The following is a 27,690-nucleotide window of genomic DNA, read 5'->3' on the forward strand; positions in this document are numbered from 1 at the left end:
AGTTTTCTGAATAGAACTTAATGTCCAAATTTCCGTTGATCGATGAAAAATAAACTCGAAAATTGAAATGTTCATCTTTCCAATTAATATTAATAGTTGAAGGTGAACATTGACAATCCTTTGGATCATTAATTAGAATCAAATGTTTACACTATTGTTTTGTTCGCAATTCTGTTAGAAATTAAAAGTAAATGAACTTCATTCGTGTTTTATATTCTTGTTGATATTTTTCCTTTTCTAATAGAAAAGATCGACATTAGAACAAAAATGTCTTCGAACGAATTCCTTTTATGGAAAATCTTTTAATAGAGTCTCGAGTTGCTCTGTGTAAATTTTCATTCGTTTCTAAGAGTAACAGAAATTCTCAAATTAGAATCAGTAAAACTCATGTAAGAATCATGATTAATATTCGAAGAAAAAAATGTGGTTACGAAATTTGAAACTTTTGTTTCTCGTTCTTTAAGATTTTCGAAAAAAACATAAACACAAAATAATTGGCAAACAATTAGCCAATTGTATTAATCGTAATACAATCGAAAATCTCAAAAGTAAGAGAGACAAACAATTTAACGAATTCAACAAATTTGAGAGAATAAAAAAAGTAATTAACAATTAAAAGTCCAACAAGCCACAAAGTGGATTCTCGCTGAACTTTACCCTCGTTAATCAATTTCTCAATCGATTATTAACTGAGCAAAGAAAAAATTAGCCTAGTAATCAATCATTTCACTCGAATCAGATGCAAATCAACAATTAATTCTTTGATTATTCTAAAAGAACTTGGATTTAATTTGCGAGAATCAAAAAGTCAAAGAAATGATATTTTAGAACTTGTCCAAAAAATCGGAAAACAAATAGAAATTCTCGATCAAAACTCAAATGAAGAGAACTTTAGTCTCAGTCAAGAATATATCTAGATGATTGATTTTATAATTGCCGAATAATAACCTTAATTAACTCGAAATTATGTCGAAAAAGGGGAAAAAAGAAGAAAATATTTTCTTAATTTCGAATGTTTGAATTTGGCGCGAGGAACTTTTGTCAGCTGGTGATCATCGATGGAACAAGTTTCCTGGTAACCAGTTTACTTTTCTTTATAGGGAATTGTAGTTGTTGGTTACAAGAATTGAGGTTTAACAATTTTTGTTACCTAAATAAAATATATTAATTATAAATCTTAGAGAAAGACTTTTTTTTTCTTGGTAATTTAAGTGTAAGTGTTTCAGTGATACTATGAGTGGCTCGGCTACTATGAATGAATACTCTGTCCAAGCTCTGCAATTACCTATTGGAAATCTCCAACAGGCTGTACCAGTTCAAGTTCCAATTTCAACGTCAAACGGACAAACAATATTGCAAACAATTCATCTTCCCTTACAAGCAATACAAGCGGTGGCTACGGGTCAACAAGTGACATTGCAGGTTGTTCCAAATGTTATCCAGGTTCAAGGATTACCCACCGGTGTCCAAACCATTCAAGTGCAAGGTGGAGGTCAACAACAAATAATCACAGCATCTCCTGCTGCTATTCAAAGTTTAAGTTTAACTTCAGGTGGAAATTTTGTTGCCACAGTGCCTGGCTCGGGTGGCCAACAGGTTAGTTTCTTACCTCTTTTTATGCTTCTTTTTCATCTTATGCTTGTTTCCCTTATTTAGGAAGAAAGTTAACCTATTTTATTTTTACTATTTTCGGTGAAAAGAAAATTATTATTATACATTATGTGTGTAGAAATATTTTACTGTTGCTATTCTATGAGACTGTAAGATTTGAGTTTGTTTTGCTTCTCATCTTTTATTATCATTTGTGTTTGATGTTCACCACAGATCCAACAAGTTCCAAATGACCCATCTAAATGGCAGATCATATCAGCACCTCCCACAGCCATCCAACCTGCATCTTCAGGAGCAACTCCCGCCTCATTTTCAAATACCTCTGGTAGTGAAACAACTTCAACTCCAGCCCAAGAAACTGCAACAGGAACTGGAGCAACGGGAACTGGACGTAAAATGCGTCGAGTTGCCTGTACATGTCCAAATTGTCGAGACGGAGAGGGTAGAAATAGTGAGACAAAAAAGAAGCAACATATATGTCATATTCCTGGTTGTAATAAGGTTTATGGAAAAACATCTCATCTTCGAGCTCATCTTCGTTGGCACACTGGTGAAAGGCCTTTTGTATGCAACTGGTTATTTTGTGGTAAAAGGTTTACTCGTTCTGATGAATTACAGAGACACAGAAGAACACATACAGGTAACATTTGTTTCATTCATTCTTTTCTCATCCTCATCCCAACGAAACATTAAAATGTTTTTTTCGCTCATCACCACAATTAACATCATTCTAATGTGTGTGTGTGTGTATTTATCTTCTCCCCCTGTCAACTTTTGATGCTCTCTCATTCTTTCTTTCTCTCTTTTCTTTCTTTCTCTGCCTCTTATCTCTTTCTTTTTCTGTCTTGCTATCATTTCACACTCGATTTGTTCTAATTTGTTAATATATTTTGATGATACTTATTATTCTTTAATATTATTAATTTATAATCAGGTGAAAAACGGTTCCAATGTGCCGAGTGCTTAAAACGTTTTATGAGAAGTGATCATCTATCCAAGCATCTTAAAACTCATCAAGCGAAGAAAGTAAATCAACAAAACCAAAGTGACGCAGAAACTGTTAATGCTGGTACAATAACAGTCGCTACTAAAAACGAAAGAACTGTTGACTCTGATCAGACTGAGTTGGCTATAAATGAGAATGTTGGTGATGGTAATTAATCAATTCTTCAATATAACAAATCGACTAAAAAAAAAACAAAAAACAAGAAATGAGAAAAAACCAAATCAACTAGCCTTTATATAATTAATTTTAACAACAACAACAACAACAACAATGTCACACTAAATTAAAACAAATATGGAGCATGAGGAAGAGAAAAAGAGATTGTATTTAACTATATATTCGTTTTATTATTATTATTATATTAAATAAACAAAGATAATTTTTCTGCTATTTTGTTAATAGTTGCTTCTAACATTCCAATTTCTTTTTCCGATCAAAAACTCCTCACAATTAACTCACCAACAATAAGATTAATTCTCTGTCAAAATAATTCCAAGTTCTTTCAATTTTAGCGCCTTCGAATTGACACAATTGGGGGACCGTTGATGAAATTAACTCCATTCGAATTCCTTTGTGATAAAGTTTCACAATTAGAGGTCAAGTAACTCCATTTGTCGATTGGACAAATTATGAGAATTTAATCACTTGAATGCGATTTACAACATTAATTCTGATTGTGAATATATCGGATTGTAAATAGAAAATGATACAAATTCATTTATATGAAAAAAATGAAGTTAATTGTTAACTTTTTCTTGCTCTAGTTGTGATAACTTGTTGATCAATATATTTGATTCATCGATCAATCAAATAGTAATTTCATTGAGTGTCTTATTGATAATATTAGATTTTTTTCTTCTCTGGAATTTGTGTAAAAAAATGTAGAGTTAATGATGAAGGAATTAGAATAATTTTCCTTTGAAAAGGTAATTAATATGTTCCAAAGCGGTAAAATGGTCATTGAATTCGTACATGACACTTTTCGCTGATGACCAATATGGATAGAAAACAAGTTCTTTAGTTATCTTGTGTTTCTTATGAGACTTAATAGTTGATGATTCGAGATTAATTAAACTTTTCAAACTTTTATTCACTATTGGATCGCAAATGATTAGCTGTAAGAGAAAAGTGGGAAAAAGATTAATCATCGTAATTATAACTCAAGTTGAGAAACTGATTGAATTGAACTTACGTCTCTGTTGACATTTTTAATTATCATCAAATAAAGAAGAGTTAAGCATTTGTTTGAAATGTGATGGACGCGAATGTACACCTTGGCCTTTTCGATGCATAAGTTGATTATCGAGTGACAGGTAACAATTAGATCTTGTGTTTTATCATACTGAAAAGAGAAGACAAATTAAACCATTGTAATTATTGGAATGAAAAATGAATAAGTGAATCTACCTTGATTAAATTCAATAAAATATTGAAAGCAGAAGAGACGACGATCTTTGATGGTTCGCTTCGATTTGACATTTTGATTATATTAATAATTGTGTCGACGGTTTTTGGCGAAGAGATTTTTATACAAGATTCGGGTGAGATTTTTGTGGTTGTTTCGAGTGATGAAAGGGCCGATTGTAGTTGAATGAATTTGCGATAGTTAACTAGCTTGGTTAGAGCAAGATTTGTACGGAATCCGATTGGGAGCTCAGGAGTGTCATTTACTTGCAGGGACTCGTCAACAGAAAGATGATCAACACAAACTGATATTAGTTTTTTGGGTGGACCAGTTTCAATGATTGATTGACGCAGTTCTTGTGGTGGTTTGATGGTGTTGGTCGCTTCTTTGAGAGCCAGGAATTTTCTAGCAGCCAAATGACGGCGAACAAACTTTTGAATGACAATAGCCGCTTTATCTCTTCTAATACTTTCATTAACCTTTTGTTTCTGAGCATCTGATATAAGTTTTCTGAAATGTTTCTGGATGGTTATAGTCGCTCTTTTGAGAGTCCGGAATCTCTTAACAGCCAAATAACGGCGAACAAACTTTTGAATGACGACAGCCGCATCAACTCTCTTTTTAATTTCATCGTGATCAACAGATGATTCCTCTAGTAGCTGATCATCTAATAACAACTTTTCAGGTGAACCATTTTCAACGATTGATTGACAAAGTTCTTGTGGTGGTTTCATGGTGTTGGTCGCTTCTTTGAGAGTTAGGAATCTTTTAAAAGCCAAATAACGACGAATAAACTTTTGAATGACAATAGCGGCTTCAGCTCTTTCAATTTCATCATGAAAAACAGAAGATTCATCTTGTTTCTGATCATCTGACATTAGTTTTTCGAGTGATTCATTTCCAACGATTGATTGACAAATTTCTTGGGGTGGTTTGATGGTCGCATAATATCGGCGGAAATGCTTCTGGATACTGATGGTCGCTCTTTTGAGAGTAATGAATTTCTTAGCAGCTAAATGACGGCGAACAGACTTTTGAATGACAATAGCCGCTTTATCTCTTTTAATACTTTCATTAACCTTTTGTTTCTGAGCATCTGAAATACGTTTTCTGAAATGTTTCTGGATGGTTATGGTCGCTCTTTTGAGAGTCCGGAATCTCTTAACAGCCAAATAACGGCGAACAAACTTTTGAATAATCATAGCTGCTTCAACTTTTTTAAAACTTTTATCGTGATCAACAGATGATTCCTCTAGTTTCTGATCATATAATATTAGTTTTTCGAGTGAATCATTTTCAACAATTGATTGGCAAAGTTCTTGGGGTGGTTTCATGGTTACTTCTTTAAGAGTCAAGAAATTCCTAGCAACCAAATAACGGCGAACAAACTTTTGAATAACAATAGCCGCTTCAACTCTTCTAATACTTTCGTCATGACCAACAGATGATTCCTCTTGTTTCTTAGCATCTGATAATAGTTTTTTGAAACGTTTCTGGATGGTGATTGTCGCTTTTTTGAGAGCCAAGAATCTTTTAACAGCCAAATAACGGCGAACAAACTTTTGAATGACAACAGCCGCATCAACTCTTTTAATTTCATCTGGATCAACAGGAGATAAATCCACTTTCTCCAATCTTAACAAACATAACTTAAAACTCTCTTCTTGATCAACAGATGATGCCTCTTGTTTCCGATCATCTGACATTAGTTTTTCGAGTGATTCATTTCCAACGATTGATTGACAAAGTTCTTGGGGTGGTTTCATGGTCGCATAGTATCGGCGAAAATGTCTCTGAATAGTGATGGCCGCTCTTTTGAGAGCCAAGAATCTCTTAACAGCCAAATGACAGCGAACAAACTTTTGAATGACAATAGCCGCTTTATCTCTTTTGAAATTTTCTTCATGATCAACAGAGGACTCCTCTAGTTTCTGGTCATTTGATATTAGTTTTTTGTACGGACCATTCTCACGGATTGATTGAAAAAATTCTTGTAGTGCTTCAGATTTTTTGGCTTTGATAAAAGTTATTCGTCTATTGATTGATTTTTGGGCATAGTATCGGCGGAAATGTTTCTGGATGGTGATGGTCGCTCTTTTGAGAGCTCGGAATCTTTTAACAGCCAAATAACGTCGAACAAACTTTTGAATGACAATAGCCGCTTCAACTCTTCTAATTTCATTCGGATCAACAGGAGATAAAGCAATTTTCTCCAATTTTATAACAGGTCTTCTTCTTGGTTTAACTCGTCTCTTGGTTACAGTTTTCCATTTTTCTTGGGCAACACCAATCACAATTAGTTCGAAACTTTCACCATATGAGGTCTTAAAGTGAACTTTTTGACGAGTCCCACCAGCTTTTGTAGGCTTCCATTCGATGACAACTTCCACACTTTGGTTCTCATCAACAACAATAGATGATTCTTTTATTGTAAATCCAAACTCTGGCTTGGGTACTTTGACAACGTCTAGTTTTTGAATAAAATGAGCTGGATTATGGATCTTGAAAGATTTTGTTGATATATTACCGAGCGTCACATTACCAAAATTAAGAATTGATGGTCGCTGGAAAGATTCTAATAAGAGAACCGGTGTTTCTTCATTTTCAGGGATTATTCTTTTAGGTGAAGGCGCTGGAATCTCAAATTTACAAACTCGGTGACAAGTGTTTGGATAATTAAGAGATGAGTTTTCACATTGATAAAAAGAATTGCTCATTTTTGATAACCGGAGTTTTAGACAATTGATGAATTAAAAAAGAGACTAAATAACAAATTTGTCAGATGAGATTTTCGAATTCAAAAAATGAAACAACATTCACGCCTCCGAGAAAATCAACCAATCAGAGACGACGAAGAAATTGCTCTTAGCGCCATCTGAAGTTCAGGCAACCACCTTGCTAGTGAAATTAAATTGTTAATTGATAAATTATCTTTTTGCTGTGGCAGATTAAAAATCGGATTAATAACAGTTTTAAACTAAACTGAGGGCAATCAATCGTTTGTTTCACGATGGATAATGTAGCCTGGATCGATTGAAGAGAGTTTACCTGTTGAAGTTTTATCGTCATTTATGTTGATTGATAAAATTAATTGTTGTAGTTGTTGGGAAAAGATTAGTTTATGTTGAATATATTCCAAGCTTAAGGTTGGTCAATTAGAGACCAAATTGTAAATTGAATTTTTATGGTTGTTGACTAGTTAATTGTTGTCATAATTCTTCCCTTAGGAAAATTGATTCCAATTTGTCAAGATAAGGAGCCATTCGAGCTTGAACTGATGGGATCGCTTTATTTGCTTTAACTGCTTTGAAATCACGTTTTAGAGCTTTGATTTTACCTTCGACCTGCGACACATCACGATCCACGTTACGCTGTTGTAGAATATCACTTATCCTTTGAAGAGATATCATTTTTTTACTTGATGATCTCCAAATACCGGCTGATTCTTCATCCCAAACATCAACAAGTGTTTTTGTTTCCTCTTCCGACCACATTTTTCGACCTTGAAAAGAAAACAGAAAAAGTTTAGAACAAGTTATTTCCTATTCGGATTTTTTAATAATCCTAAAGGCAAACCGATCACTTTGTAAATTTAAACATAATCAATTTCTTACCACTTAATCCACCCGTTGAGTGTTGAATTTTCTCTATTCTCATTTGTCTCAAATTGGCTTTAAAAGCTGCTGATGGGGACAATTTACAGACAGGGCGAGGGTAACGAGTTGATGGTCCAGGTAAAGAGCAACTCGAATCATCTGCTTCGTTTAAAACTTGAGGATATTCAGCTAAACGAGAATTAACATTGGCCTGTGGTTCATTGGATGCACTTTCGATTATTATTTCAGAGGGTTTAGATAAGACCTCGTGTTGGAGAATTACAAGATCTCCTTCTTCTCCTTTAGAAACTTTTGCATGAGATTCATCTTCACAGAGATCATTTTCCGAAACATCGGATTCTGAAATCTCTTCAGCTTGTGGTTGTTTAATAGAAGTACGTTGACGTCTTTTCCTTTTGTAACTACCGCGAGGCGAAGATTCCTTATCCTTAGGACTAGTTTCAACCTAGAAATTACATTAAAAAAAGAGTTTTATAAGTATTGGATTTAAAATATTCATAGAGATAAAATTTACAAAGAAATTAATCTCACCTTAATGTCCATTAGTCCAATAATCATTAGCGCTTTAGCTGAGTCCAAAACTGAGGTAAACTACTTTGAGGTTGTAACTTCCCCTTGTACATAAATTCAATAATTGCTTCAAGATCAGAGATTGACATGTCCTTGAGTATAACTATTGGATATTGGTTTGGGTTAGAAAATATGCAAAGAGATCTGTGAAATAAGGGAACATGCAGAGACCAATTTATGAGCTTTGATGGTTCCACCTTGACAGGAAATAGTACAATCGGTTAAAATTTCATCGTTGTAAAGTCTTTGGAATGCTGAGACCAAATGATTTTGGTGACTATTAAGTTTCAAACAAAATGCTTGATCCGATATAGATGAAGATGAAGCTGATGCTGATGGAGGTGCCATGGTTTTCCAAGTGTCACGAAAAAATAGTCAATCCAATTTCAATTAAAACTCTTGTAAAGAAGAAAACAAACAAACGTCGAAGCAAAGTGAAAGAGAAATAAGCAAAAAACAATTGACAACTAATCATAGTAAAATTAGCAACACCAACAATAGAATCAGCGTGCAAATAATAAAAGTCCATAGTCACAGAGAGAAAACCAGATCACCAGGAAATGGCAACAATCGATTGAAAATTAAGTTCAGCCAACATCCAAATATAGTAAAATAAGAAAGAACAAGAAAAGAGAAGAATAATTAAAAATCGTCATACCGATTTAAAAATAATAATAAAAACATCAACTTTATACCACAAGTAATGAGAGAAAATAAAATAAAACAATTAGAAAATGATCGGCCCTAAACAAATTTAACAAAATGTTTCCACTAATTAATTACTCGGTTCAATACCTTTTCACATGTAGACAATCACAAAGTGATAAAAACAGTGATGATAATCAAATGTCACACGAAAATAATTATTATCTCGAATTAGAATATAAAAGTTTGATGAACAATCAGGACGAGATTAAATAACGACCACAATTTAATAAGCTGAACTTCAGCTGCTTAAGGAAAGGAACAAACAATCACCATGGTAACCGAAATACATTTTCTTTTCTATAAGCGGTTAATTTAACATGGAACAAAATTATTCTCAATTAACAATTGTTTCCTTTTAATTTCTTTCGATTAGCTTGATTCAGTTCTCATTGAAAATCTACAATCATAGTGAATATTATCGGAAGATAATTCTTTATGTTGTTCAACTATTTTCCAATCTTGTAAACTACAGGGCTATTCACCTATTTTCGCCGATGTTTTTTGCGATTTTCTCAGCAACTAAGAGTCAAAGAGACTCGAGACTTGAGTGGTATGAGTTTGAGCAATACTCAACTGTCATATCAAAAGATCAAGGTCATTCAGGTCATCGGTGAAATAACGCGTTTCAAGGTCATCTGAAGGCAATTCAACAAACAAGAATATTCAGAGATACTGCTGACAAGTTTTGAGGTTTCTATGAGCTTTGCTATGTTAAGATAAATTTATTGAATAGAAGATTTTAACAGTTATTCAATTAAACTGTAATATCTCAAGATCAACAACAAAGATCTCTAAACTCATTTTCCAAGGTCATCTGGAGGTAATACAGTTATTCTCCACATTTTTTAACCCTGAGAAAATCGAAAAAAACATCGGCGAAAATAGCTGAATAGCCCTGTATTACCTCCAGATGACCTTGAAACGTGTTATTTTACCAGTGACCTGAATGACCTTGATCTTTTGATATGACAATTGAGTATTGCTCAAACTCATACCACTCAAGTCTCGAGTCTCTTTGACTCTTAGTTGCTGAGAAAATCGCAAAAAACATCGGCGAAAATAGCTGAATAGCCCTGTATTGAACCAAGTTAACTAGTCGTAACAAAATAGCTTCATGTTGATGGTGATAATTATGGTTATATCTTTTTCAGGGATAATCCGTCGATTAATTGAAGTTACTAATTCTTTTCATTTTCTTTCTTTTCTTTTTTCTGTAGGATAAATTTTTTTCCCCTCAAAATAATTATTCATTCAAATGTCAAGTAGTTATAATTAATTTGTTTGTTTGCATCTTTCAGTATAACAATGTCAATGATGCCCAAAGCAAATACTTCGATTTAATTTTCGCAAGAAAGACCACTGGACCACCGCTCAATCCTAAAATACATTGCACTGTGATGCAGCATTTAGATGATTTGGGCGCTAAATGGGTTCCTGCGCAATTTATGTCAGTCTATAAACTGTATATTAGTTTTACACACAAAAAGCCCGCAGATGCCCAGAATTCGGTTAGATTACAAAACGATATCGAAGCAATGAACAGTATGATTACAACAGGTAACGATGATAACAATGATAACAATGATAATGAGATTAACCAGAGAGAACAGAATTGAAAAAATGATTAATTAACAGAGTAAAAATTATTTATTTTGTTAATTCTCTCTACTCTTTGCAATCATAGTGAATATTATCGGAAGATTATTCTTTATGTTGTTCAACTATTTTCCAATCTTGTAAACTATTGAACCACTGGAGTAGGACAATTTATTAATTACTCTTGCAATTAATCAGATTTGGAGATTTGTGAATGTATGGATTGATCGCTGCTCTTAAATCAATTTTTACGGCAGAAAAAAAGACGATTTATCTCAACGTAAACGTGAACAATTGAGATTGTTAATCGGTAATGTAATCGAGAATTACTTTACCCTGTTAATAGAATCGCCAATTGTTGAACAAAGAAAAAGAAATCAGTTGATTCGAGATGAACATTTAGGTTTCTGGTGAAGAAGACGGGGAAAAGTTAAGAAGATAAGAGGGAAAAAGAGAAAAAGAGAAAAGAAAACATTGAGCCTCAGTTTGTTTTCTTTTCATTTCAGTTGAGCTTCTTCACTTTTGTACTTTTGTTTTCTTCTCTTTTTTAATTGTTCTGTTTTAATTATTTATTATCCTTTTTTTTTACTGTTTTTAAGAACAAATGGACAAGCAAAATTTCGAGTTTAAAAGAAATCTAACATTTGGTAAGTTGTTCATTTCTCTTAGCCTCTTTGTCTCTCTCTCTCTCTCCATTGTTTTCCTTCATTTTGAAAATGTTTTTGTTTACAAAATTTTCTCTTTCTTTTCCTTTGCTGCAACTTATCACTTGACTCTTAATGTAGATATGCCTCAAATTACGAGACTATTTTTTTCTGATGAAACTCGATTCAAATTTAACAATTTGTGTTGTTATTGTTTTCCCCTTTTATAGATGAGCGACAAAAGCAATCACAAAGTATGAGAAGACTTTATTCTGACAAGACTCCAATAATTATCGAGAAATAGGTAAGACTCAAGATATGTCCGTCAGCTCAACATCTTCACTTTGAGCCGATTTTTTTCGGCTTGAGACTGGTGACTATTTTTAGAAATTAAATTAATTTAGTTAAATCTTGTTAAATAATCAATTAATTAATCAAATAATAGGTGACACTTTTTAAGGACAAAAAGGCGCAAATTAGAGCACATTTTACATAATTTTTGTACTTAATTATTCAAATTAAAATAAACAAATCTTTTTCTTTAAGCAAAAATGGTTTCAACAATTAAATTAAATTTAGTTAATTTTGATCAAGTTATTGTTTCACCTTCGGATGAAGTTCCAGGACTAAATTATATTATTGATTCAGGACTAATTCCAGATGAAATGCCTAAAAGTTGTTTAAATATCAATTGTGATGGTACTATGGTGTTGAGAAAAATCAAAAATTCGAAGCTTGGTAAGGGCTTCGTTTGTCGAAAGTGTCGGCTTCAATCCAATTGGACTAGAGGAACTATTTTTGAAAAATCTAAATTGGACATTCTGATGTTTTTGAAGGTGATATTTTGCTGGTGTTGTAACAAAACAATTTCAATGACTGCCCTCGACTTAGGACTTTCTGAACAAACTGTTTCTCTCCATTATTATTTATTAAGACAAGTGAGTTAATTGGTTAGCATTACAATTTTTTCTAAATAATCGGAACTTTTTCTGTTGATTAACATTATTAGATAGGCCATGAAAAATGTGATTAAATGAGATATAAAAAGTCTTGATACGATAAATGATTAATTAGAAATGAAAAAAAAAGTTTCTCGATTTACCAATTTTTCGACTTTTGCAAATCTCTGACAAGGTATCACTTTTAGCGAAGTTCTTTTTCTTTGATCATAATGTTATACATATTTCGAATCAGCTTGAAATTCTGATTCAGGATCAGTTCTTTTTATTTAAAAACGATCAGTGGTTCGGGAGAAATGACCTGAAACGTTTGGTCAATTTTTTCGATTATCGAAAAAATTTCGATTAATCGAAAAAATCGAAAATGTTCTAATGATGATTTTAATTGTTTTTCTTGGTAGATTTGTTATAATTTGGTTAATAAAAATAAAAAATGATTGGTGGATTAGGAAAAATAGAATGTCGAAATCGACGAAACTATGGTCTACAAAAGAAAAAATCATAAAGGTCGATTGTCTAAAGATCAGAAAGAACAAGTTTGGGTTTTTGGTGGAATTGAGCGATTATCTAAGAATACCTTTGCTGAAATTGTTCCAGATCGAAAGGAAAATACTTTGTTAGAGGTAATTAAACGCTATGTTTTACCTGGAACAACAATTTATTCAGATGGTTGGAAATCTTATCAAAACCTTAACCATCACTATTATTTTCATGCTTATGTTAATCATAGTGAGAATTTTCACCCAGTCCACCCAAAGAAAAAAATATTCACACACAGACAATTGAAAGAAATTGGAGATCATTGAAATCTCATTTTCCGAAATCATCTCATGGTGAAAATTGACGTGATCATCTAACTGAATTTTTATACAAACAAACTTATCATAATCTAAAAGAACCAACTCTTAATTTTGAAACTACTTTACAGCATTTAAAAAATAACCCTATCGATGCTGAAGAAATTAATTTTAATTAAATTTTTATTTTGATTAACAATTAACTAAAACGATTAACTAAATTAATTTAATTTCTAAAAATAGTCACCAGTCTCAAGCCAAAAAAAATCGGCTCAAAGTGAAGATGTTGAGCTGACGGACATATCTTGAGTCTTACCGAGAAATATCGTTCTGAGAAACAATTACCGATAATTGATAGAAATCGCTATCTTGTACCCCAACACCTTCCATGTTCTAAGCTGGTGGAAATAGTTCGCCGCCGACTCACCTTACATCCAAGTTATGCTCTTTTTCTTCTCGCTGGTGGGAAATCATTAGTCTCCAATTCCAAATCTGTTGGTCAAGTCGCTGAACAATTCAGAGACCCTGATGGCTTCTTGTACATTGTTTATGCTTCTCAAGAAACTTTTGGCTGAACAATCTGACAACAGTGACGAATGAAAGAAAAGACAATCTAAATCATCACCATAATATTAATCACTGAGATATTGGGATGAAATGATTCGATAATCACCCAAGTTCAAACACAAAAATCTATCCATTAAGGAGCAACAATTAAAGATGATACGAATGGCAGTGCCGTTGTAATCAAAGATGAAAAACAATTCCCATTGAAATAATAAGCAATTGACTAACAAACTAGAATGTTGAATAATACACATTCTACATTGTAAATTTTACTCTAGTTTAACTTTTGTTTATTAAAGAAAAACTTTTACGAAAATTTTTCGTCTATTGGAAATGACTCAACGGTCCCTAGTTCTCTCATGTGATTTTGTTTACATTTTTGTTATCAACAACTTTCTAATTAATTAGTTAATAAGGGTCTTCATTTTTTTCTTAGTTAAATGTTGACAACTAAAATAAGTGCCTCAATTAAATGATGGATTCTTCCTCTAACAGCCTGGAAGGCTGGGTCGCCGTTAAAAGAAACATTTTCATGCGTGAAGGTGACATTGACTTTGGTGACTCGAGTAAGATCAAATTTCTTGTTGCTTATAATCAAATTGAGCAAAAATTAGCGATAACTTGTACTCAAGGAAGTCGAAAAGCGAGTGATGTTAAACCTAAATCAGTGGCCTCTTTTATCAGGTAACTAACTGTTTTTCTTTATATTTGGTCATTAACTCATTACTTTAATCTCTAACTTGACTTTTTTCTTGTAGTGTTCAAGCCTTGAAAGGGATTCACAATCAGTTGAGAATCGTTTATCCTGCTCTTGATGGTCATTTCCCAGCCAATCTCGAGTCAACGGAAGGTTTTTTACCTTATCTAATGTCAGCATTTAGGTAAATTAATTTAAGAGTAATTGTTGATTTTTTATTGAACAGAAACTCTAACTTGCTGGTGACAATCATATCGATTATCCTGAGTTTTCAGCCATATGATTTTGGTTTGATTATATTCATCACTTTTCAGGCTGAATTTATAAACAATATCTTCAATTTTGACCTTGTCATTGTTTCACCTTCTCATAGAAATGTTTTTTTTACTAACAAACTTATTGTAAATTAATTAACTGACCTTTCTAGTTATTACATTTTAAGGATACCGGAAGAAGTTGACTTGGAAACATGTAATGCGATTGAACAATATCTTGAGGTCGCAATGTCCATGGCTGGCAAAGGTCTTCTTTTGGCTCTTTTATTTGATGATGATGAAGATCCATTAAGTGACTTCGAAGAGGATATTCAAGAGATGAGATTGACAGGGTTTGAGAACGTAGTTAAAGGATGTTACACCGATCTGGAAGATGTTCTAAGGCTTAGAACTCGAGCTAAAAACATGAAAGAATTGGCTAAAATATGGAAGCTTGAAGATAAGGTCATAGCAAGTTTGTCTGTTGCAATTTCTGAAAAATATAATTTTCAACTTCAACCGTTTCTTCAACTTCGGGAAATGGCTCATAATCATATTAAACAAGCCAAAGAACGTCTTAGTGATCCAGATTTTGGTAATCGAGTCAAAATTCTTGCCAGAAAAGAGATCGAGGAATTTAATGATCAGTTTTTAAGTGCCAATGGAGCCTTACAGCATCTTTACCAAGAATATTATCGAAAAGTTGTTGATATCATCTCAGGTCAAATGATTCGTATCAAGGAGGATGAACAACGATTCGGCAAAAATGGTTTCGACCTCGAAGATGGACCATTGAGACTTCTCAAATTACAAATAAACCATAGCCAAGAGATCATCAAACTTAGAAATACAGTTAGGGTAACAAAAGAGTATAATCGGGATCAATTGAGAAAATATCTAAAATCTTTGGATCAAGATTCTGATAAGTCATCGTCCGAACACGAACTGAAAAGAACTGAGCTCGATATCATCAACACTCGACTTGAGATTCTTGCTGAAGAAGAGAAGTTGATCAAGAAAAAACTTGATTTACTCGCGATGCAAAATTCAGACGAAATTTCCGATAGCGATTTATTTCATGACGCGGTTGAAGAAACTCAAGACCAACTCGAGGAAGATTGTCCAACTAATATTGGATCCGACAAAATAAAAGCGATCGATATATTGAAAGTTGAACGTCAATCTATTGCTCGTCGACGAGCTCATCTTCGTAATAAAAAGGCACTTCTACTGACAGAATCTAAAGAAGGACAATCTATCCAAGAAAATGAAGCAGATGACACACAATCTCAAGTAGGAAGTCAAAGTGATTCTACTACTATTCGAGCTTCCACTCGAAGATTAAGTCTATTAAGTATTTGTAGTGATGAAGAAAAGCAACGAGAAGAAGCTCACAAAAAGATTCGTAAGAAAACTTTACAAAGATTGAAAGCCTTTCGTATGCGAAGTCAAAAGTTCTGTGATGAAGGTGAATTCTTTCAAGAAAAATCATTGGAACATGATGAAAGATTACCACCTTATCCATGGATTCATAGTGTTGCAGCTTCTGGTGATGGATCATTACCACCGCCTCCAGATGATGTTCACCAACCTGATTCATTCCAAGAAATGAAATCAATGTATAATATTGAAAATTTTCCACCTCAATCAAGTCTTTCAGATGAAACTACCAAGTCCAAAACTATTGTAGATAAAACTCCGGCTGCTTCATCTTTCTATGTTCAGCTGAACTCACCTCCGAATATTCCTCCACCTCCTCCTAATTGCCCTCCACCACCACCTCCTCCACCTCCTCCTCCTGCTCCATTCGTCTCCCTGACAAAGCATCAGCGTGATAAAGCATTTGTATCATGCATGGAAAAAAGTTTTCGAGGCAAATCACAGATTGAAGAGAAAATTGATTCATCATCTTCAACAATTAATCTCAACGATATACTGAATGCACGTGGAAAATTGAAAAAATGCGAACCAATAACAAAAGAGATAAACGAAGCGAGTCAAGTTGCTCAAAATCTGATGAACGCTTTGAATAAGATCAGAGCTGCTCGACGTGATTCAGATGAATCAGAAGACGAACAAGATAATTCAAACGATTTCGATTGAAAAACTCCAATAATCGTTTTTTATATTTGATACAATTGAAATCGGAAAGAGTTAGCAGCATGAACACTTCAGCATTTTCACCATGTTTTGTTTAATGCTGATTTTCATATGAATTCCGATAATAATTTAGGAAAGAAATCAATGACTAAATAGTTTTAATCATCTGAAATGCGCTGAAGTACAGAGCAAATGACGCACTGAAATGGTCAAATTTGGCATATAAGCGCTTTCTAAGAGCTCAATCATCAATTATTGTCTAATTTGATAAAAAAAAGTAAATTTATAATTATTTTGTTTAATTAGAAATGTAAAAAAGAAAACATTTGTATTATTTGTACACGAAAATTGCCTAATTTGATTATATTGATTGATTATTGACCTCGTCCAACACCAATTCCTTTGAATTTTGTTGGTTCGTTCATTTTAACAATCGCCCATTAAAGAAAAAATCACGAATCACACCAATTAATTGTTCCTTTGTTCCAGATATTCCTCGAAGTGTCATTCCTTCCGAAAGTCCACCATTAGTTGGACCTTCAACGGAATTGGTTCCCTTGGCCAATCGAGATACAGCTACTTCATGATCATCCATATTCAAAAAGATTCTTAAAAAAGAGACAATCAAATGTTAACATTGATCATATTCATTTGAAATTTTATATTCTCATAGCTAATATACAATATTGTACGAATTTCAGGTCAAAAAAACTAATAGTATCGCTAATTTTTCAAATTGAAGTGATGAAAAAAAAAATCGACAAAAATATTTTTAAAATTAGTTTTTTGAATAACTTTTCGATTCATGCTCAGATTTTTATGAAAATAGTTTGTTTAGAATCAGCTTAAAATTTTGTTCAATTGAGGTTCAACTTAATTCTGTCAAGAGATAGAGCGAAGATATTCAAAAAAGAAAGTTCGATTTTTTTGCATTTTGACAAAATCTAATTTTTCCCATTGACAGCCATGTTAAAAGCTCTCATAAACTTAACATTTATCAAATCTCATCGATTTTTTTCCTTCAACTTTGGAACTCAATTTTGTCCGAACTAATTGACTAATTGAAATTTTTTTTCCTTCATCAATATGTTAGTTAATTAACAATAATTCAAATAATTTTCAAAATTTTAATAAAGTTCGTTCTTAAAATATTACGATTTTAGCAAAAGTTTCCAAACTTTTTCCCGCAGGTTATTTAATTACTTTCGATTCCTTTTCGATACAGTGACTGTATGGAAAGCACCATCGTTCACTTGGACCTCTGATATAAGTAAAGTTTCACCCGAAACGAGCCTCTAGAAGACCTCCGATCACTGCCACTGAATAGTAGTGCTAATTTATGGAAGACAATTGTTATTCCAATTGCAATCAAATTAATGTGATTTTATTGTAACAGTTAAATAATTGTATACTTACATAATCTCGAACCTTTTAGTTTTCCTTTGGAAAGTGGACATAATCAGTAAAGTTTCCGATTGGTTTGTTTTAAAGGTGAAACTAAAGTCGCTCTCTTCTCCAAGAGGTCGACTATTCAATTCCAAGTAACCTTGACCTGTGAACTTGACAATTCGAGAGGTTCGATCTCTACAACCGGAATTACACCGTAATTCTCAATGCTCAGTAAATTCAATGGAGTTGTATTGATCTGAACATCTTTCATACAGCCCAGGAAGTGTTTGAATGTATTGAGTGAGAGATACTCCAACCATCGATCTCTTTCAGCAGCTAATCGAACCCACTGTCCATTATTGTATCTCTCCCGAGATCTTAATTGTAATCGTGATCCAGATCCAAGATTAAATTGGTACAATACTCACTCGTCTTGAAGGCAAATCGACACGAAATCTCCAGTGTCTGGGTTGCCCAAGAAAAAGATGATCGCGTCTTCATCAAATGATCTGAATTACAGAGCGACGATGTACTTTTCTCTGCCATATCTTTGGATCTAAAGTGAGAATCAAAATTATTATCATTACTTATTAATAGTCGACATTGATTCGCATCTCAGTCGACTGATCATTTCCTGATCTATTGTAGCATAAGAACTTTCACCTTTGAACTGCAATGCTCCTGGACCAATGAGTTCGGTCACACCTTCCATGCAGCCTCGACATCCTTGAGAAGTTAAGACGGGGGAAAGTTAAGAAGTGAAGAGGGAAAAAGAGAAAAGAAAACATTGAGCCTCAGTTTGTTTTCTTCTCATTTCAGTTGAGCTTCTCCATTTTTGTACTTTTGTTTTCTTCTCTTTTTTAATTGTTCGGTTTTAATTATTTTTTATTATTTTTTTACTGTTTTTAAAATCAAATGGATAAGCAAAATTTCGAGTTTAAAAGAAATCTAACATTTGGTAAGTTGTTCATTTTCTCTTTACCTCTTTGTCTTTCTCTATCTCTCTCCATTGTTTTCCTTCATTTTGAAATGTTTTTGTTTACAAAAATTTCTCTTTCTTTTCTTCTTTTTTCCTTTTTCTTTTTTCTCTTTTGCTGTAACTTACTTATCACTTGACTCTTAATTATTGTGAGATATGTTTGCTCTCAAATTTCTCTGATGCAACTTGATTCAAATTTAACAATTTGTGTTGTTATTGTTTTCTCCTTTTATAGATGAGCGAAAAAAGCAATCAAAAGGTATGAGAAGACTTTATTCTGACAAGACTCCAATAATTATCGAGAAATATCGTTCTGAGAAACAATTACCAATAATTGATAGAAATCGCTATCTTGTACCCCAACACCTTCCATGTTACAAGCTGGTGGAAATAGTTCGCCGCCGACTCACCTTACATCCAAATCAGGCTCTTTTTCTTCTCGCTGGTGGTAATTCATTAGTCTCCAATTCCACTTCTGTTGGCGAAGTCGCTGAACAATTCAGAGACCCTGATGGCTTCTTGTACATTGTTTATGCTTCACAAGAAACTTTTGGCTGAACAATCTGACAACAGTGACGAATGAAAGAAAAGACAATCTTTCAATCATTTAATCCCAATTCCTGAGATATTGGGATGAAATGATTCGATAATTACCCAAGTTCAAACACAAAAATCTATCCATTAAGGAGCAACAATTAAAGATGATACGAATGGCAGTGCCATTGTAATCAGAGATGAAAAACAATTCCCATTGTAATAATAAACAATTGACTAATAAACTAGAATGTTGAATAATTAACATTCTACATTGTAAATCAATTACAATGACAACAATTTGATTATGCAATTTGTTAGGAAAGTTGAAACTATTCTTTTAAATCTTGTAGTTTATTTGATTCTCAATCTCTTTCACTAGTCAATTTTTGTTTTATTGAATTCGAATTGACCAAAAATTAACAATCAAACAAATACAAGAATCGATTTCAGTGTTAATATAAACTTAAATTTCTCATAAGCAATTAGCGGTTTCAATTAGCATTCTAGCATTTTATTTCTTTGAAAATCATAATCAGTTGATTGTGTCTACAAATTCAATGATCATTTTCTCAATTGATGATCAAAGTCACTTCACTAAATCGTGAACTTGCGAAACAATTAACTTTAAATTACTTCAAACCAACCAAATGAGCTAATTCACAATCTTTTTCCTCTTTAGCATCAAATGATTTAATCATTTCGATATAATCTTCGGGTAAATTATGTTCGATCGCCCCTCGGACAATCACCTCTTTATACACGATGGTCGGTATTCCGTCCATAGAACCAAGGATTGTCCTTCCTCGAACCTTTTCCTCTTCCGTTTGGACATAAGTGATACACTCGATTAGTTGATTGTCCTCTTCACTTTCAACAGTAATCGCAATCAACTTGTATCCTTTTTCTTGTAAATTTAATTGTTCCAAATCCTTATAAGTAATCGACCAAATGATTCCAATGACTTGAGACTAAAAGATGAATAAAATCATTTGAAAACAAAGCATAGAAATTAAATCGCAACAATTAACAAGAATAAGTCAATTACCCCTTCACTTGGAATCACATCAGCTGTTGCTCCTTTCCACAGGTTAGAGTGACCAGAGAACGTTAATTTATAATCACTTAGAATACCGATCGAAATTTTAATCGAACCTTTCAATTTGACTCGAATTCGATCCGACAACAAATTAGATCCATAACAAAAATATCGGATTGTTGATGGAAAAGACATTGATAATTAATTCAAAACGAACAATAAAAAAGAGAAAATCGATAAGTAATTTAAATGATAGAATTTTAAATTTTCTCTAGTCGATTAATCTTTCACTTCAACAATCAGTTAATTGTACAAAAAGACAAAAGGTTGAAACCAAATGATCGGCAAAATTGTTCATAACAATTTAAAAGTACAAGTTGAAACATTCATTCAATGAACTCACCTGATTGTTAATTTCCTTTTTTTTATTGTAACCATAGTGATTATCAAATGAGAAACAATTTGTTTACAATTAAGGGTTTTTTACCGATTAGAATTGATTAACCAGAAATCAATTCGATTTTTGTTGATTATTTTGATGTTACACGATTTAATGAATTGTTCAATAGCAAATGGTTTGTATATTTTTGAGAAGATCAAAAAATTAATATTTCATTTTAATGTTTTACATTTTTGATTAATTGATCTGGTGATTGGTAATTATCAACATATCAATTAGAAAAGAAATGGAAAAGAATCAATGTCAATTGAGTGGGTCAAAAAGGTAATCATTTGTGACAATGATCCTCATTTTGATTGATTGCTAATTGTTTTCCATTCTCATAGACTAATCAGTTTACAGAATTGAGATTTAATTGAAACGAAGAAATTATTTACAATAAAAGACTTTTGTCACTTCGATGTCGACTCATGATCGCTTCGGCTTCCTTGAGGTAGCCCTCTTTTTCACCAGAACATGACAGACACTGAGTGGGTAAATGTTTGCCGATCAGAAACAAAGCATTGGCGATATCTTTTTGGTCGTTTATGGACAAACTGTTGTTTTCTTCCCCAGCGGCACAAATTATATTGGAAAGTCCGTTGTGTCGTCTCTTTCGAAGTGCTCTTTCTAAAAGATTCTGAGTGACAAGTGGATTTGATCCACTGATTAGACGATAAGATCCTTCGTATAAGTACAACTTTGTCTTTCCACTTGGAATTAATTGTGCCATATATCGAAGAGTCGATAAATCTTTTCTAAATCCTCGAATGTGATACTGACTTGGTGAAAGAAATGAATCACAATTTAGTTCCCAGAGTCGTAATCGAGTTGAAAGTAACCATTCGGTACAGAGTAATTGGAAGGCTTGAATAATTTGCTGATTACAATCATCTTGTAACTTTTGGCTCTCATTCATTTCAATTGATCTCCATAGTTCGTAACTCGCTCGATCCAAAAGTTTCATTAATATTTTCGTATCTTTGGGCTTCTTTATTTGAACATATTTTTTCATCTTTCCACTCAAAAGAAGGGTAATTGCCAGTGAATTGTTTCGAAGTGTATCTGGAATAATTAAAGTTACCGAATGAGCAGATGAATCATTACCAGTGAACCAAAAATAGGCCGCTTTGATTACGTTACTCCACCAGAAAGCGATGTCATCGCCAAATAGCCGACTGTTATTTGATAGCTCTTCGATTACGGCCAACAATGAGATCGATTTGTTAGCTCGACCTTTGTTACTTTTGGCTGGATTATTTTCGGTATTAATACCGCTCTTTGGATTCATCATGGTTAAGATTGATTTCTTGATCAAGTAACGTCGATACTCTCGTGAATTATATGTAAATGGATCAACAATCTTCTCAGGAGTTTTAACAAAATCGGAAGATTTATCCGATAAATAGTTCCAATGATGATGCGATTTGTTGAAAAATTTACGTCCAATTGGATTAAGAAGATAATGTTCAATCTTATCAGTTTTACAATAGGACAAAGCTTTTCGTAAAAAGTATCGAGCGTAAAGATTTGAGTTTATCTTGAATCGAAGAGCTGCCAAAATGTGAGAACTAACCAATGGACCGACTTCAGAGGCCAAAGCTTTCGATTCGTTGATAGCTGATAAAGCGTAAAAGTAGCCCATTAGAGAAAATTTGCCTTGATTGACAATCAAATCGATGGAATTGAGTTTACAATGAAGAAAACAAGCAATCGACAGTAATTCTTTGCCGCGATAATCATAATCTTCTAACCAGCGACCAATGTAGAAAAAGTGTAACCAAAAACGAACCAATTGCCAAGTAACGGCCATCACTTCACCCGGAAGAGTTTTAGGAAGAGCTGATCGTCTAATTATTTCAAGAGCAATCATATAATTGTGTTGGGCAGATCGAATGTTTCCTTTTTGAAGATCTTGATTCGCTTGGACCATGTAAATCCAGTACTTTCGATCAGTTTGATCTGAGATTGAATAGTGATGAAAAGCTCTCCGTAGAGTAATGAAACAAATGAATATGTTCAATAACCAAAGAGCAATTGATTTCCAATAAGAGAACAACAATTCACTCCATCCAAGTGAGTTATCTGTATGCCAGATACTGAGAATAGAACGACCTGAACCATGATCAGTAGTTCCCATGAATGCTGATGTTTGTCCGATATCATCTGAACTCAAGAAGATTGAGAAAGGATTGAAAGCAAGAAGACCAATGACAAAGACACAAAGTAACATTCGTGATCCATCAGAGGCCCAAATAATTGGTGATCCAGGTTCGGAGGAGATCGGATTCCACTTTGGTCGGGTGATGAGGCTGATGATGAACAATCAGAAAGTGGAGGTGTGATGTCTTGTGAATCGGTGGCTGGTACACTTATCGGTGATTTAAGTGAGCCACCGTTAACCTCACTCGAAGCTAAAGCTGCTTTAAGTGCTAAATTTTCCTGCCTCAATTTATTGTTCGCTGTGGTTATGTGATGTATGAATTCAATTGCTTTTTTAAGTACAGCCGATTTGTTTAATTTAGCATCAGTTCCAACTACCATGTTCTTTAACTCTGTTATTTTATCGTTGATTGATGATCGATACCTTCTTTCAATGGCATTATGTGCCGTTCGTTTTTCAGGCACTGCGTGTTTGCCTCGCTTTGGACTGTCCAAGTCACTTAATGGTGATGGTGGTTCGCGTTTAATTGATGATTGAATGTTGGATTGTCGTGAAGTGATCTGAACAGGACTTGGTGGTACTGGTGTCAAACGGTTTATCGCAATTTTATCTGGTATTGGGTCAAGTGCTTTTTGTAAAATGATCGGAGTGGCAGCAATCAAAGTGGTTGTAGGATTGGCCACTGAAACGGTAACTGGAGTGGAAATGGGAACACCTTGAGTGGTCAGTATTGAACTTGAACCATCCGTTACTATTTGAGCATCGAAAAAGTTATTTACTTGACCACCAGTTAATTGTTCCGTTGTTAATGGCATTTTAGCTGAGGTATTAGTCGTTGTTGTTGGTGCAGTTGTTGTAATAGAGCAATTGTTTGACTGAATTTGTTGAAGTAAAGCTTCTTGAACTTTTTGTTGAATAAATAATTGTTGTTTCTGCTGTTGTTGCTCTCGTATGATTGATATTAAATCATTTAAATTGATTGGTACAGTTGTCTTACTATTTTGATCAAGACAAATAATTGCAGGTTCAGTGTTTTGAGTGGCTGATGTTGTTGTGGTGGTGGTTGTTTGTTGTATAACAGGTTGAACAGTAGCTTGAACTTTCTGAACTTTTATAGATGAACCAATGTCCATTGGTTGACCAGTCGTATTGGTCAATCCAAGTTGAGTTTGTGGTTGAATTGATTGATTAATAAATTGTTGGACAGGTTGTGATTGAACGGGTGACACTTGTACTGAGGTAAATTGATTAGGAAAAGTTTCGCTGATCACCAAAAAAAAGAAGAAATAAAAATAAAATTAGATACCAGACGAACAACATTAATCTTCAAATAGAACGAGAAAAAAATCGAGTTATTCTATTACCTTGATTCCAAAATCGGGGAATTTTTCGGTGAACATGATTCATCCATTGACTATAGAAAAAGAAATAAAGTAAATAGAAAACAGTTAGATTATATTAGATGAAATTGAGAATTGAATTTACCTGAACTGGATTGAACTCCGATTTGATGTCTCCCAGTAGATCACCAGATGATTCAAACTTGAGTGAATCGGGTGTCAAAGCGGATCCCTCTAAATCAGTAACATTGAATAAATCACCATTCTCCAAATTTAACATATTAATATCAAAACATCCGATTTGTTGTAGCATTTGATCAAAATCATCCTCATTATGATCACCTAAAGGAGCATTAATCTGATTACAAGTGAAAACATCATCACCAGTAAATGGAGAAATGAGTGAAGATGAATCAAAAGTAAACCCATTAATCAAACCATCTTTAATAGAATTGATCTCCATGATGATCAAGAACAAACTATTTTCCAAATAATATTCAATAACCAAATTATAATAACAATAATAATCAAATAAGAAGGAAACAAATCAAGGTCTCATGACACACAGAAAAACATAAACAATGAGAGAGAGAGAGAAGATAAAAACAGAATCACTTTGACTTGAAATCCAATTTAAAGATGTAAATAAAAGTCACAACAAAGATGCCCGGTGATTAACTACATATTAAGATTAACTATTAACTAATTAGAAGCGCAAATGATTGGAAGTTAATTAGAAATTAAAAGAAAACAATCAATCCAATTTAAAGTAAAGAGAAAAGCAAATGTGAACTCGCCTGATGAGGAGGAGCCAAAAATATCTTCCGATTTGAAAGAAACTCCTACTGGTGAGATTCAATCAAATGACTTTAATCAAATTCTCGTCCAGACAATTAAATTTAATTCTTGTTTTCTGTTTTACAGAACATCGATGATACGCTTTTTCTTCAGTGATAATCATCACCATCTCTGGGAATTAACTCCTTTCCTTGTCTGGTTCAATTCAATTCAGTTCAATTCGGGTCTCATGATTTAGTTAATTGTTTTCGATTCGATGTTCTTATTATTGTTTTCTAAGTGTTTGATTTGTAATCGTATGTTTTTAGAGAGAGTGTGATTCTAATTAGTTGATGATTAGAATATTACCTGATATAATTGGAGTTTTATCAATTCAGTTTGTATATTTTGTCGGGAAAAAACATGAGCTTTATTGGGTTAATATTACAGAGTTTAAATGAGAAAATTTTTCAAACATTGCGAATTTAAATAATAATTGTGCATATCGATTGAGTTTAAATCAATTGTGATTAGTTTAGATTATAATTAGGAAGAAATGATAATGATTTGATAAGTTCAATGGTCAGTTGCCGTTGGGATTTAAGTATTAGATTAGAAAGAGATTATCAATTTGATTTAGAGTCGGACTCCGGGGACATCGGGTAAAGGTCGTTTAGGATTTTCTCTGAAATTTGTTCCATATGGAACTCGAAAAGTGGAAAGTGTTGGTGAGTTGAGAGGAAAATCTGCATAAACAGCCTCAGGGCGACGAGAACTCATGTAACGAGGTTCAATATCTTGTTGAATTTGTTGCTGTTGTTGTTGTTGGAGTTGTAATTGTTGGAGTTGCTGAAGTTGTTGTTGAGACAATTGTTGTTGTTGGGGTTGATTTCTTGCGTTAATTCGTGATGTATGATGAGAGTAAACTGGTCGAGATTTCTTATGTGGCCTTCCTCCGGTTAAATAGTTCAATTGTGATCCTGCAACAACTTGTTGATGAGCGGGAAGTAAAGGAGTTGCACTCCCGAGATGTCCCAATCCGGAGCGTTGTCGTCTCAATGATCTTGCTTGATAATGATCACTATTAGAAGAGGGTAAATAAGCGACATTATCATATGAAGCGTCAGGAAGTAGAGCAGTAGATGAACCAAGAGCTGCCATTCTCATGGCATCGGCGACCTCTGAATAGGTATGAACAGCATAAGGTGATGGACCATTCATTAGAAGTGAACTTGGAATCTGTGAATGATTAATGGTCACTCCAGCGGCATCGAGTTCAGCATAAACGGGACTAGAGGTACAACTACCTCCTTCAGGGATATTAGTGTATTCCTCAATTTCAGCGATTCTTGGGTCAGAAATTGAATCACGAGAACAATGATTATCATCACTTCGCCTCCAATATTTACTTGGAATTGAAGTTTTAGTTGGACAATTGGTTATAACACTTTGAGGTGACTTCTCATTGACCACCGGTGAAATACAATTCTCTGATTGTGAACAAGGATTTGGAACTGCCTTTTGACCTCTCATCATTCCTTCAGGGAAAATTGGACAAGAGTCAAGCCCACAGACTGTAAATGAAAGAAAAAAGAATAAATTAACTTTCGAATATCAAAACAATTAGAAAACGAGTGATCCACCAATTGTATCGAAAACTGATTAAAGAAATGAAAAGTTAGATTCTTCACCTGAAGGGAACAATTTCCATCTACAATAGAAAAAAAAGAAAAAATCATAAACGAGAATTAAAATTTCAAGTTGATCATTAAATTTGATAACAAATTGTAAATTCTATCAAGTGAAACTTACTTTCTGAACTTCACTAGAATGAAAAGCAAAATGATACACAAAATTGTAGATCCAAGAACTGAACCAATTAATAAAGAAAACCAAGAATCGTGAGTTTTAAATTCTGGTTTAGGAACAACAAGCTCCGAATCTGTTGGATTACTAAAGACATGACAAAAGTTACAATCATCTGATCTAACATCAACCACCGAGTGATTCTCAGCTAAAGCTTGAATCAAATAAGGAGGCAAAGGAGGTGGAGGTGGTAGCCAATCAGGTGGAGGTCCAATATCACCAATTAAACTACAGAAAACATCAGGACAATTAAATAAACTGTCATTATGAGACCAGCCCATTGATGGTAAAGGAGGTAACATTTCCTCAGCAATCGGTCCATTGAGACCATCAAAGCTTTCAGACAATCCAAAAGCCATTCTCACAGGAACAACTAGACAATCAGCATAATAAGAACAAACAACCAATCAATTAGAAAAAAAATTACAATCAAAAACACAATTAAAAACTCACCAACAATTAATCACATCAAGAGATCACCAATTTCCAGGTCAATCCAAACCCAAATTCAATTCCAAAACAATACAAACAACAATCATTTCCATCTAACGGTTGGAATACGAAAGAAAAGCTAAATCGCACACGAATTAATCTCCATGAAAGGAACCATTAAATCAACAATTTCTAATCTA

At 33.5% G+C, this 27,690-nt stretch overlaps 8 protein-coding genes and 1 pseudogene across 9 annotated transcripts; 4 read left to right on the forward strand and 5 right to left on the reverse strand.

Moving 5' to 3' along the window:
• Nucleotides 1-1,098: 1,098 nt before the first annotated feature.
• On the forward strand, nt 1,099-3,016 carry LOC128398176 (transcription factor Sp4-like). Its single transcript, XM_053359002.1, has 3 exons — nt 1,099-1,596; nt 1,825-2,251; nt 2,546-3,016. The coding sequence occupies exons 1-3, from the start codon at nt 1,234-1,236 to the stop codon at nt 2,770-2,772; spliced, it is 1,017 nt and encodes a 338-aa protein (XP_053214977.1). The 5' UTR covers nt 1,099-1,233; the 3' UTR covers nt 2,773-3,016.
• Nucleotides 2,939-6,753, reverse strand: LOC128398175 (abnormal spindle-like microcephaly-associated protein homolog). Its single transcript, XM_053359001.1, has 3 exons — nt 4,025-6,753; nt 3,810-3,959; nt 2,939-3,732 (listed from the first exon to the last, which is right to left on the reverse strand). Exons 1-3 carry the CDS (start codon nt 6,737-6,739, stop codon nt 3,520-3,522), a joined length of 3,078 nt encoding a protein of 1,025 aa, XP_053214976.1. The 5' UTR covers nt 6,740-6,753; the 3' UTR covers nt 2,939-3,519.
• A 476-nt stretch (nt 6,754-7,229) lies between these two features.
• LOC128398177 (uncharacterized) lies at nt 7,230-8,220 on the reverse strand. The gene is made up of 3 exons (XM_053359003.1): nt 8,171-8,220; nt 7,637-8,084; nt 7,230-7,524 (listed from the first exon to the last, which is right to left on the reverse strand). The coding sequence occupies exons 1-3, from the start codon at nt 8,195-8,197 to the stop codon at nt 7,232-7,234; spliced, it is 768 nt and encodes a 255-aa protein (XP_053214978.1). The 5' UTR covers nt 8,198-8,220; the 3' UTR covers nt 7,230-7,231.
• A 1,902-nt stretch (nt 8,221-10,122) lies between these two features.
• On the forward strand, nt 10,123-13,807 carry LOC128398191 (microtubule-associated proteins 1A/1B light chain 3A-like). Its single transcript, XM_053359021.1, has 3 exons — nt 10,123-11,160; nt 11,388-11,451; nt 13,230-13,807. The coding sequence occupies exons 1-3, from the start codon at nt 11,118-11,120 to the stop codon at nt 13,486-13,488; spliced, it is 366 nt and encodes a 121-aa protein (XP_053214996.1). The 5' UTR covers nt 10,123-11,117; the 3' UTR covers nt 13,489-13,807.
• Nucleotides 13,808-13,832: 25 nt separating this feature from the next.
• LOC128398179 (WASP homolog-associated protein with actin, membranes and microtubules-like) lies at nt 13,833-17,003 on the forward strand. Of its 2 annotated transcripts, none has more exons than XM_053359008.1 (3): nt 13,833-14,164; nt 14,239-14,361; nt 14,605-17,003. In XM_053359008.1, the coding sequence occupies exons 1-3, from the start codon at nt 13,953-13,955 to the stop codon at nt 16,532-16,534; spliced, it is 2,265 nt and encodes a 754-aa protein (XP_053214983.1). In that variant the 5' UTR covers nt 13,833-13,952; the 3' UTR covers nt 16,535-17,003. The 2 variants fall into 2 exon arrangements, with proteins under 2 accessions (XP_053214983.1, XP_053214984.1); XM_053359009.1 differs by having other exon boundaries at nt 14,620-17,003.
• LOC128398196 (laminin subunit alpha-1-like) lies at nt 16,953-18,645 on the reverse strand (annotated as a pseudogene).
• Nucleotides 18,338-19,718, forward strand: LOC128398192 (microtubule-associated proteins 1A/1B light chain 3B-like). Its single transcript, XM_053359022.1, has 2 exons — nt 18,338-18,878; nt 19,135-19,718. Exons 1-2 carry the CDS (start codon nt 18,836-18,838, stop codon nt 19,455-19,457), a joined length of 366 nt encoding a protein of 121 aa, XP_053214997.1. The 5' UTR covers nt 18,338-18,835; the 3' UTR covers nt 19,458-19,718.
• A 200-nt stretch (nt 19,719-19,918) lies between these two features.
• On the reverse strand, nt 19,919-20,899 carry LOC128398189 (gamma-glutamylcyclotransferase-like). Its single transcript, XM_053359019.1, has 2 exons — nt 20,482-20,899; nt 19,919-20,404 (listed from the first exon to the last, which is right to left on the reverse strand). Exons 1-2 carry the CDS (start codon nt 20,665-20,667, stop codon nt 20,066-20,068), a joined length of 525 nt encoding a protein of 174 aa, XP_053214994.1. The 5' UTR covers nt 20,668-20,899; the 3' UTR covers nt 19,919-20,065.
• A 149-nt stretch (nt 20,900-21,048) lies between these two features.
• Nucleotides 21,049-27,652, reverse strand: LOC128398197 (sterol regulatory element-binding protein 2-like). The gene is given in 8 exon segments (XM_053359026.1): nt 21,049-23,090; nt 23,093-24,338; nt 24,440-24,489; nt 24,561-24,962; nt 25,832-26,766; nt 26,884-26,903; nt 27,005-27,431; nt 27,512-27,652. Coding segments are annotated over 7 exon segments (4,851 nt in total). The 5' UTR covers nt 27,418-27,431; nt 27,512-27,652; the 3' UTR covers nt 21,049-21,305.
• Nucleotides 27,653-27,690: the final 38 nt, after the last annotated feature.

This window comes from Panonychus citri, unplaced genomic scaffold, assembly GCF_014898815.1.
Source record: "Panonychus citri isolate SS breed McGregor unplaced genomic scaffold, ASM1489881v1 Contig00046, whole genome shotgun sequence".
Classification (NCBI taxonomy): Eukaryota; Metazoa; Arthropoda; class Arachnida; order Trombidiformes; family Tetranychidae; genus Panonychus; species Panonychus citri.

Excerpts from the sequence above, each read along its gene's own strand:
- LOC128398179 (XM_053359008.1), top strand. The coding sequence starts at position 13,953 with ATGATGGATTCTTCCTCTAACAGCCTGGAAGGCTGGGTCGCCGTTAAA. Across the intron at positions 14,165-14,238 it reads TCAGTGGCCTCTTTTATCAG|TGTTCAAGCCTTGAAAGGGA; the intron begins GTAACTAACTGT and ends TTTTTCTTGTAG. Across the intron at positions 14,362-14,604 it reads TATCTAATGTCAGCATTTAG|TTATTACATTTTAAGGATAC; the intron begins GTAAATTAATTT and ends TGACCTTTCTAG.
- LOC128398177 (XM_053359003.1), bottom strand. The coding sequence starts at position 8,197 with ATGATTATTGGACTAATGGACATTAAG. Across the intron at positions 8,085-8,170 it reads TTGGACTAATGGACATTAAG|GTTGAAACTAGTCCTAAGGA; the intron begins GTGAGATTAATT and ends TGTAATTTCTAG. Across the intron at positions 7,525-7,636 it reads CTCAACGGGTGGATTAAGTG|GTCGAAAAATGTGGTCGGAA; the intron begins GTAAGAAATTGA and ends TTTCTTTTCAAG.
- LOC128398189 (XM_053359019.1), bottom strand. The coding sequence starts at position 20,667 with ATGTCTTTTCCATCAACAATCCGATATTTTTGTTATGGATCTAATTTG. Across the intron at positions 20,405-20,481 it reads ATGTGATTCCAAGTGAAGGG|TCTCAAGTCATTGGAATCAT; the intron begins GTAATTGACTTA and ends TTCATCTTTTAG.
- LOC128398175 (XM_053359001.1), bottom strand. The coding sequence starts at position 6,739 with ATGAGCAATTCTTTTTATCAATGTGAAAACTCATCTCTTAATTATCCA. Across the intron at positions 3,960-4,024 it reads TTTTATTGAATTTAATCAAG|TATGATAAAACACAAGATCT; the intron begins GTAGATTCACTT and ends TTCTCTTTTCAG. Across the intron at positions 3,733-3,809 it reads TTAAAAATGTCAACAGAGAC|CTAATCATTTGCGATCCAAT; the intron begins GTAAGTTCAATT and ends TTTCTCTTACAG.
- LOC128398176 (XM_053359002.1), top strand. The coding sequence starts at position 1,234 with ATGAGTGGCTCGGCTACTATGAATGAATACTCTGTCCAAGCTCTGCAA. Across the intron at positions 1,597-1,824 it reads CTGGCTCGGGTGGCCAACAG|ATCCAACAAGTTCCAAATGA; the intron begins GTTAGTTTCTTA and ends TGTTCACCACAG. Across the intron at positions 2,252-2,545 it reads ACACAGAAGAACACATACAG|GTGAAAAACGGTTCCAATGT; the intron begins GTAACATTTGTT and ends ATTTATAATCAG.
- LOC128398191 (XM_053359021.1), top strand. The coding sequence starts at position 11,118 with ATGGACAAGCAAAATTTCGAGTTTAAAAGAAATCTAACATTTG. Across the intron at positions 11,161-11,387 it reads TAAAAGAAATCTAACATTTG|ATGAGCGACAAAAGCAATCA; the intron begins GTAAGTTGTTCA and ends CCCCTTTTATAG. Across the intron at positions 11,452-13,229 it reads GACAAGACTCCAATAATTAT|CGAGAAATATCGTTCTGAGA; the intron begins CGAGAAATAGGT and ends CTTGAGTCTTAC.
- LOC128398192 (XM_053359022.1), top strand. The coding sequence starts at position 18,836 with ATGGATAAGCAAAATTTCGAGTTTAAAAGAAATCTAACATTTG. Across the intron at positions 18,879-19,134 it reads TAAAAGAAATCTAACATTTG|ATGAGCGAAAAAAGCAATCA; the intron begins GTAAGTTGTTCA and ends CTCCTTTTATAG.